Genomic DNA, 10,185 nt, shown 5'->3' on the forward strand with positions numbered 1-10,185 from the left:
TTTTTTTTTTTTTTTTTTTTTTTTTTTTTTTTAATGTGGTGCTGAGGCTCAAACCAAGTCCCTTACATGTGCCAGGCAAGCACTCTGTCACTGAGCTACAACCCTGGCCCCATGTTTCCTTCTCTCTTAATGTAACACTCTTGGTGATTTAAAACTTTAGTTAGGGAAGTGTGGGCCTTAGATTTTTCTTTGTAAGGCTCTGTATCTTTTCTTTATAAGGCTCTAAATCGTTTACTTTGAACAAACATTATTAAAATATAGGTAAATGAAAACATCTTTACTGTAAAAGATATTTAAAAGAGAGAGAAAGAAAGATAGGGAGAGACACTAACTATGATAGTCTAAATTATGGGTCCCAATTCTTCTTTGTTTCAGTAGCATTATATCTCTGTATCTTTGCCAAGGAATCAAAGTGTCTGGAATATGCTTCCAGCCCTTGACTCTGGGTCACTGACACATGGCTTGACTATGTGACTTGCTTTGGCTGAGAGGAAATTAGCAGTTATGATGCTTACCAATGGACTTGTCCTCTCATGCTCCTGCAACTTACCAAAAGATCATGTCTTTGATAGATGCTGATCTAAGAAATAAGACAGACACACAGAGCAGATGTGGACCCAAACTGCATCCTGGAACCAAGTGCAGAAGAGCCAAGTATGGGCTCCACATCCCTGATGACCTTTGACCAACTGAGATTTTTTAAGGTATGTGGCTTCATTATTGTTAGGGAGAACTTGACACAGGGAAAAGCTATTTTGAAATACATTCTCCATTTTAGAACAAGAGGCACCTCACAGTCACTCTGAATCAGCCTGACCTAAATCCCAGACAAGACTCCATCATCATGCAAAGAAAGGAAATTGTTATCTGGGACTAGAATCGTGAAAATACCTCATTCAACATGGAACACTGACCACCTCAAAGAATGGAGGTGAGGACCAAAAGGGCCCTTCCCTGACAATCCCCAGCAAAGGCTTAGCTGCAAAAATTCCCCCACTCCCTCATGCCCTGGTACCTTGAAGACGGTTCTCAGTCTCCACTGGCCAGCCCCCACCGTAGGTTTGTCCCAAACCTGTGTTATTGCTGAGCTGCCTCTCCTCTTTATTTCCTTCATTTTGCTCTTTCCTTATAATTATCAGTGATTAATATATCACTGAATGGTACCAAAAAACTCAGGGGCAAACATTTTCTCATGGATTGAATGGCAGGATATAAAAAAAAAGCCATAGTGTCCTTCACATGCCTATACAAGAAGGGAGCCAACCATCGTGCTAGTTTGAAAAATCTTCCTTAGCAGAGAGAAGTTGTTTCCCTCTCCCTCAAATATGCAATTATATAATTATAATTTTAGAAAGTCATAGGAAATATGCAATACTATGAAACCATTCAACAGTGGGACTTCACATTAAATAAATGTTATAAGCCTTTTTCAATGTTAAAATAATTGTTACAATATTATTTTTAATGGTCACACTTGTATGCCACCTTATATGTATGCCATAATATGTTTAGTCGATACTCTGACCAGTATTTAGGTGATATGCAATTTTAATTATTATAAATGGTACTTCTTTAAATATCACTACAGTTAATTTTCTGCACACACTCATGATTATTTCCTTGTGATGAATCCCTAGAAATAGAGTTGCTGGGTTAACAAATGTAAATTTTAAGGTTTTTAATTTGTATTAATTGCCTAATTTTCATTGACTTTTATAATTAAGGGAGCCAGAGCCTTACACATGAGTCAGCCCCAGATTTCAACTGAGCAAAGATTTTTCCACCTAGGAGTATTCTCATTAATCCTATTGGAACTTAGAGTTTATTTTAAACATCCTGGTAAGTATTATGTTAGGAACATCTTGCTGGTTGTGACTATGGACTGTGGAACCACAATGCCTGGTTGCAATTCCTGGCTCAGCTATTTACAAGCAACATGACTTCTGCAAGTTAATCAAAAAAGCACCTTCCTCAAAGGCACACAGAGATGTCATAAGAATTAAATAACTCAATAAATGTAGTTCCCTAATAGTAGTACCTGCCATGTAATAAGCTTTTAATGTTAGCTGTGATTATTCGTAGGGACAAATAAATAAATACATCATAAATCTTCCTTTCGAAGAGCTAAAAGTGGAGTAAACCTTATCAATGACAACTGGATGGTAAAATTTTCAAACAATAAACTAAGTCTTCACAAAAATCATAATTTTAAGCAAAGTCAAATTCTGTCCATAAAAAGGTATTTGGAGTAAAATTTAAGCAATGGGAAGCAGGTTCATCTTTAAGTAACAGAATAGGTTAGGCAAAGGCTTCTGATGGCAAGTTCAGTTTGACTTAATTTAAGTTTAGCAATTGGATATGTCCCAAGGTACATTTATAGTTGCCTGAAACTAGTGGAAACTGCATTTTTTTTTAAGATCAGAGATGATGCTTCCTCCTCTGTACCCTATCTAGCTCTGGCTTGACAAGAACTCAGTGAAGAACATAAAGTAGAAATCCACATAATAAAGGTACCAAACTGATTTTCATGAGCCTCTGCTTCCCATCAACTCCAAATCCTCCCAAATTCAATTACTTATATACATAATAGTAATAGCTGCCCATCACTGGGCTAAGTGCTTAGCACATATTACTTCATTAAATCTTTAGCTAAGCTATCTAGAGGACCAATTAAGAATGTTTTTTCTCATATTCCAATACAAATTCCAAGGAACTGTTTTCAGAAACAAGCTGATGTTCAATGGATTTTCTAAATCTCTTCTAAGAATGATTAAACATTAAAAAAATTAACTATACAAAGATAATTACCAAAAATTATTGTACAGCAACCTAATTGTGTAAGGATAAAATTGCTAGAGCTGCTACCATTAAGAAATGAGAACCAAATCTTTTTTTTTTTTTTTAATAAAGCTAAAGGCCAAATTTCGTGCTTCAAGTCTTCTATCTGCAGCAAGATTTACACCTCTGCAGCACTTTAAAGCTTTCAAATAAACTGCTCTAGCACAAATGATGAGCACAATTACTGCCCCTCCTATTGGACAAAAATACTTTAAGCCAGGTGCAGTGGAATACACCTATAATCCCAGCAGCTCAGGAGGCTGAGGCAGAAGGATCTCAACTTCAAGGCCAGTCTCAGCAACATAGTGAGTTCCTTTAATAAAAAAAAATACAAAGGATTGAGGATGCAGTTCAGTGGTATAGCACCTCTGGGTTCAATCCTAATACAAAAATAAAAAAAGTTTAATCAAAGTAAATTTTCTAATTAAAATTAATAAACACAGGGTGTCTTTAAGATTTAATTTCCTTACCTATAAAATATAGATTAGACTAAATAATATTTAGACTGTCCCACTTAAAATAGCAAACAGTCTGCACTTACCAAAGGAAAGTAAAAAAAAAAAAAAAAAAAAATGAGAACAAACATTAGTAGAACATCAGAAGGACTCAAGTGAAAACTTGTGCCTTAACCTCAGGGAAGCACAGTGGTGTTTGAGGACTGTGTTCCCCTGGCCGGAGGTCAGACCCTCCCACCCCCAGCACTGCCTTCACTGCACCAAATGCTCCAACTCTACAGCCCATGTGGCAGCCGCATTTCTGTTCCCAGAAATTTCATCTTCAGAAAGTCAAAATCCATAATTCTTCAAAAAATGTGAGCATTTCAACTGCTTTTCCAGACGATTTATAAACTGGCAGACAAGACTGTGGTATGTAGACAAAACTCAGTCTCAGATTTAAAAAATAATAAGAGTTCCTCCAAAATATGTGTATTTAGAGAGAAAAGCAGTCTGATGAAATGAAAGGAACCTAACATTTAGTGATTTTAAAGTTGAGTTTAATGTGAAAATTTAAACGAGGAGTTTTTTAAAAGACCTTTGTTTTAAAATATCTTAATTTGGCTATTTTTTGAGTTAAAGAAAGTGATTTGTGGGTTTTCTGGTTTTGAAATTCTTTAAGAATGTTTTGCAAGTTTTAAATTTATCTTTAATTGGTGTCAAAACATATTGGAGAAAAGAAAGGCCTTTTAACAAATGGTACTAGGAAAACTGGATATCCATATATAGAAGAATGAACCTAAGTCCCTGTCTTTCACCCTGCACAAAAGTCAACTCAAAGTAGATCAAGGATCTAGGCATTAGACCAGAAACTTTCCAACTGCTAGAAGAAAACACAGGGTGAATACTCCAACATATTGGTACAGACACCAACTTCCTTTTTAATAATCCTAAAGTATAAGAAAAAAAAAAGAATCAGTAAGTGGGATGGCATCAAATTAGAAAGCTTCATAACAGCAAAGAAAAATAAAGTATGAAGAGAGAGCCTAAAGAAATGGGAGAAGATCTTGCTCACTAATATGTAAAGAACTCAAAGAACATCCCCCTGCCAAACATACACACACACACACACACACACACACACACACACACATTCCCCCCCCACACAAAAAAAGACATTTCTCCAAATGGAGAAATACAAATGGCTAACAAATGTGTGTGTGTGTGTGTGTGTGTGTGTGTGTGTGTGTTCAACATTATTAGCAATCAGGGAAATGCAAAACTAGACTGAGATTTAATCTCACTCCAGTTAGAATGACATTCATCAAACATACAAACAATAATAAGTGCAGGCAAAGATGTGGGTAAGAAAGTACACTCATACTTGTTGATGGGACTGCAAATTAGTACAACCACTATGAAAAACAATATAGAAATTCCTTAAAAGACTAGGAATGGAGTTCCCAGATAAGCCAGCTATTCCACTCCTTGGTATTTATCAAAAAGATCTAAAATCATGTTATAGTGATACAGGCACACCAATATTTATAGCAGCACATTCACAATAATCAAGTTATGGAATCAGCCCAGGTGCCCATCAACAGATAAATGAATAAAGAAAAATACCATAAATATATGCAATGGAGTTTTACTCAGTCATAAAAAAGAATAAAATTATGGCATTTGCTGGTAAATGGATGGAACTGGGGACTATCCTGCTAAGTGAAATAAGCCAGACTTAGAAAGACAAGGGTTCAATGTTTTCTCTCATATGCAGAATCTATAGTAAAATAAGGAACAAAATGGGGTGAGAGCATCCCATGTAAATAAAAGAGATCAGTAGAATAGAGGAAAGCAATAGAGGAGGAGGGATGAGGGAGAGGAAAAGAGAGAAACTATAGGATGAAACTGACCAAATTGTGCTATGTACATATATTCATATATCTCAATGAATTTTATGTATAAAGCATCAATTAAAAAAAAACAATAAACAAACAGAAGGAAGACCAGTAGAGTAGAAGTAGGGGGATGGAGAAGAAGGAAAATAGGGAAGAAGAAGCCCGGGGGACTGAAGTTGGACAAATTATATTCTATGCATATATATGTCAAAGTGTGTAACTATAATGTACTAATAAAAACATTTAATATGAGTTTTAATTGACACATAATTGTAAACATTTATGGGCTACATGATGATATTTCAACATAGTTACACAATGTGTAATGATCAGATCAGGGAAATTGGCAGATCCATCATCTCAGACATTTTATCATTTCTGTGTGTTAGGAACATTCAGAATCTTCTTTAGTAGCTCTTTTTGAACTATACAAAAATTAATTATTGTTAACCATAGTTAGCCTATTGTGCTGTAGAATATGAGAAGTTATTCTTCCAATCAAAATGTACCCCAGTGCCTATAAACTCTCTCTAACCTCCCCTTCCCAGGCTCTGGTAATCACTATTCTATTCTCTAATTCTATGAGACCAGATTTTTTAATCTCTCACATTTAAAAGCTTTTACTGATTAGAATGAATTGGACATAACTTTCCTATGTTCATGTATGAATACATGACCAATATAATTCTTCATCATGTACAACCACAAGAATGGGAAGTTATATTCCATGTATGTATAATATGTCAAAGTATATTCTACTGTCATGTATAACTAAAAAGAACAAATAAAAATTTTTTTAAAAAGAGCTTTTACTGCTGTCTCATAAATAACATACAGTATGTATTTTGGTGCCTAACTTGACTTTTTTTTTAATTAACTATAACAATGAGTTAAACATGGTTGAAAGATTAGAATATACTTCACAAAATAAGATCTATTAATGTCCAGTAAGCACACGAAAAGATGTTCTACTTCTCTAGTTGCAGTAGTGTGGATCTGGAATGTCCCCCAAAGGTCCATGTATTAAAGGTTTGATGCTAGTGTGATGCTACTGGGAGGTAGGAGAAACTTTAAGAGATGGGGCCTAATGGGAAGATTTTCAGATCACTGGGGGGTTGTCCTTGAAAGTAAAGGTGTAGGGCCAGCCCATTCCTCTTCCTTTCTTTCTTTCTGCACTATGGTGTGCTGCCACAGGCCCAAAGCTGTGGTACCAACAAACCATGGACTAGAACCTCTAAAACTAAGCTGAAATAAACCTTTTCTCTTTTTAAGTTGATTATCTCGGGTATTTCTTACAGTACCAGAAAGCTAAAAAACAAATAGTCAAAAAAATACAAAAGAAAAACCACAAAATGATAAGATTATATATCATGAAAATGGCCAAACTTACACAGACTGGGAACATCACAGATTAGTAAGGAAGTAGAGTGATTGGTTTATTCATTCATCATTTTTGGTTGTAGAAAATGGCACAGTTATGGAAAACAGTTTGATAGTTTCTTATGAAGTTAAATAGTACAGACACAAACATTAAACACTTAACTACTGATGGAAACAACATTGGCAAATCTTTAAAACAATATGCTGAGCAAAAGAAGCCATAGTATACGGTTCCATCTATATAAAACTCTTCAGATATATCTACAGCGACAGACAGCAGACATATGGCTGCCATGGACCCAGAGACTAGAGGATGAGGTGAGAGCTGGTATTAAGCAGAAAGAACATAGGAAACATTTTATATTTTGATCACAGTGGTGGTTACACTGGTGCATGAATTTGCCCAAATTCATACATATGTACATGCACAATGGGGACAGTTCATTGTATGTCAGTTATATTCATTAAAGTTGAGTAATAAAAGCTCCAATTTAAGTATTTTCTGGATTGAATGAGATTGTACCCAATGGTCTGCAGGCTGATTTTCTCACATGAGACCCTGCGGCCATCCAGGACCCTATCAGAGAAGCACAATCCTTCCCTGATCCAAGCCACTCATGACTCACCAGTCAGGGCTCCTCCCAGGCTCCCACGCCGCAGCTGCCTTCCATCCTCACTCAGCTGTCTTTTATACTTCAATGACTTGCCAGGACCAGAAGCCACATCTGGGTTGCTGCATTTCCGAAATGGCATGGGTGGTGGGGACAGGATATGATCAAGCTGTACACAGAAGGACAGTAGCAACATTTAGTGGGGACATTAGACACAACCTAGAATCAAAGACGCAGCTCACACTCGCTTCCTTTCTTATCCTCCTCTAAATCCCCCTTCCTCCCAACCCTGTTCTTACTTGATACTTAGAAAATTCAGGATTTCATTGTTTTGTCTTTCATCTGAAAGACAGTCTCACTTGCTTCAAAATCTCAGTAACAGGATTTTGAATGCAGGTCACAACATACTAGTGGGTCATGAAATCAAGTTGAGTTGTTTGTAATCAGTATTTTTTAGTACAACAGAATGGAAATTATCACTGTCCAATGAAGAAGGGAAAGTACTGTTTCATGGAATTTTTGATTGAGTTATGTACATGCATATATGTGTTTTCTATTCTCCTGTATAAATAAAATATGTTTTTCTTTAGACCATGGTCCCCTCAGCCCAAACTGAAGCATATAGCTCTATAATGAAGCAAGATACGGTCTTTAGTTGGTCACAAAAGAAAATTCACGTATTGCTCACAAATATAAGTTCAGGAGAGAGATTTCTAAGCACCATAGCCCTTAATGGAAATCAATACATCCCTACATCACTTCATGGCTTTAAAAAAGAAAACCTGTCATGAGAATCAGAGAAACCATATCCACTTCAAGAGACAGCTTTTTACAAAAGAATCCCTTGTGTCACAACACTTATTTCAAGATCTGTTCTGCTTTTATAAGAAAATCTTTCAGGGGCTGGGATTGTGGCTCAGTGGTAGAGCGCTCGCCTAGCACAGGCAGGACCCGGGTTCGATCCTCAGCACCACATAAAAATAAATGCATTGTGTTAAAAAAGAAGAAGAAGAAAAAAGAAAGAAAATCTTTCATACTCGAAAAGTGCTGACCTTCTGGATGTTCACCTCAGAGGTAGTACAAATGCATATATATGCATCTAGATAGTCACAAAGGATAAAAATATTAATGTGTGTGCATGTACACACACATGCACATATATATCCAGGTCATTATTAAGGATATGCAAAAATATATTCAGATATTTGCAGAAATTCCAATTATCACAGAAAACGGCTAACTGTAGAAATGTTAAAACATGGCAGAGGGTGGCAATGCTCAAAGCCAGGCATTTTAAGGGATGTTTCACTGAGACTTGTTCTGCTTTCATGGGGAAAGTGCTGCTCCCATGGTTACACCCATCTGAATTCTTTCATATTAAGACCATCACAAATGTATTTATAAAAAGAAATTCAGAGATAGGCCATCCATCCACTTGTTGTCTACACCACTGTACCACATTCAACATCATTGCACAGTAAGAAACTTGATCTTGCTTATGAATATCCCCTCCCAAGTTAGTTTAGATAGAATAGACATCACTGGTTGCTAGACACTGTCCACTTTTCTCCATGCTCAACTGGGCTCATTAGTGACAACCAAAGGCTCAATTTCAAGAACTTCTCATTAAACACTGGATCATACTCCTGGCCAGCTAGTACTTTACTATATTTCAACTTCCAATCAGAATTTTAGTGAAGGGCCCTTGAAGAACTAGGAGTTCATCTGTTCCAGAATCAAAGCCAGATCAGGAGGGGAAAGGAATTCAAGTGTGAACTTTTAAAAGAAACAGCCCTTACAAATGGGAAGTTGTACTTATTGCAAAGTATTTGCTGAGACTGCTGTTCATTACATCAGTGTCCTACTTAGAAAGACCTCCAAGGAGGAAATTCCGTCTACCCTCAGATATTTTGCCCTTAAATTTTGTAGTTGAAGAATTGTAGCCAGGGAAACCTGGACAGTTACCTTTTGGTTATTAGAGAAGGCAGAATCCAATCCATGGTTCAATTGTAGTCAGACCATCACACAATGCAAATGTTATTTTTCCCTTCTTTTTGGTTCTACATTATGTCCTTACCCCAATTTTTCTTTCCTGCCAATTTTTTTTTTTACTTTGAAAAATGTCAGAAGAAAACTTGAAATTATGGAAAAGTGGCTATGAGTAAACGCAATTAGCACCTGCACTCCACTGGCCAATGATGAACTGCTAACTTTTACCACACTGCCTTTGCTTTCTCTCCCTCTATCCACGCACATGTACACACACTCATGTAAGCAGTGGGTGTTAGCTGCAGATTATGGGTCTTCACCCATAAACACATTAGCATGCCTCTTCTAAGACTATGTGATATTCTCTTAAATTCACCAATACTATATTCTACATATCCTAACATGATGCCTCAAATCTTTTGTGAGCAATGTACAGTATAAATACCAGGAAAAAACATAAAAAATCAGGCTACACAATGTAGACTTAACATTAGTTTAAAGCTGCTCTTCTCCAGTACAAGGAAACTTGCAGCCACAAGGTGGCAATGTGCCATAGACATTCAACAAAATGTTCCATAATATCTACTAGTCCTAGTCAATGCACTCAGAATGGATGACCGCCGCTCAAAGCAATCAAGCAAGTTAGGGTCTATTCTGCTAAGTTATTTTCTCTTAATTACTAGTGGCAGCTGAATAAAATACAAATATTTATTGTTCAAGGTTCATCAGCTTCTGCTACTTATTTTTCACTCAGTTTGCAGAATTACAATTAATTACTCAGGGGAAGATTGTTATATTACAAATTAACAGAGGGTGGAAAAATAAGTGGAAGGGAATTATTCCTAAATAAGGAATTATGTAATTTCCTTGCAGATTTCCAAACGAGTCATAAAAGACATGAGATAAATATGTCTTTTTCTTTTGAAAAAGAAGGAATTCAACAAGAAGGTGCAGGATAAAGAAAAAGAATCTCTTCCATCATATATATATATATATATATATATATATATATATATATATATATATATATATCAC

The 10,185-nt window shown here is 36.1% G+C and overlaps 1 protein-coding gene across 4 annotated transcripts in view; it reads right to left on the reverse strand.

Moving 5' to 3' along the window:
* Mast4 (microtubule associated serine/threonine kinase family member 4) overlaps nt 1–10,185 on the reverse strand; it is a 555,412-nt gene that overhangs the window by 387,956 nt on the left and 157,271 nt on the right. For all 4 annotated transcript variants that reach the window (XM_048806078.1, XM_048806082.1, XM_048806083.1 and 1 more), the window contains exon 2: nt 7,177–7,330. In XM_048806078.1, the coding sequence (XP_048662035.1) occupies nt 7,177–7,303 (127 nt within the window). In that variant the 5' untranslated portion in view covers nt 7,304–7,330. The remainder of the gene's footprint in view (nt 1–7,176; nt 7,331–10,185) is intronic.

This window comes from Marmota marmota, unplaced genomic scaffold (assembly GCF_001458135.2).
Source record: "Marmota marmota marmota unplaced genomic scaffold, marMar, whole genome shotgun sequence".
Lineage (NCBI taxonomy): Eukaryota > Metazoa > Chordata > Mammalia > Rodentia > Sciuridae > Marmota > Marmota marmota.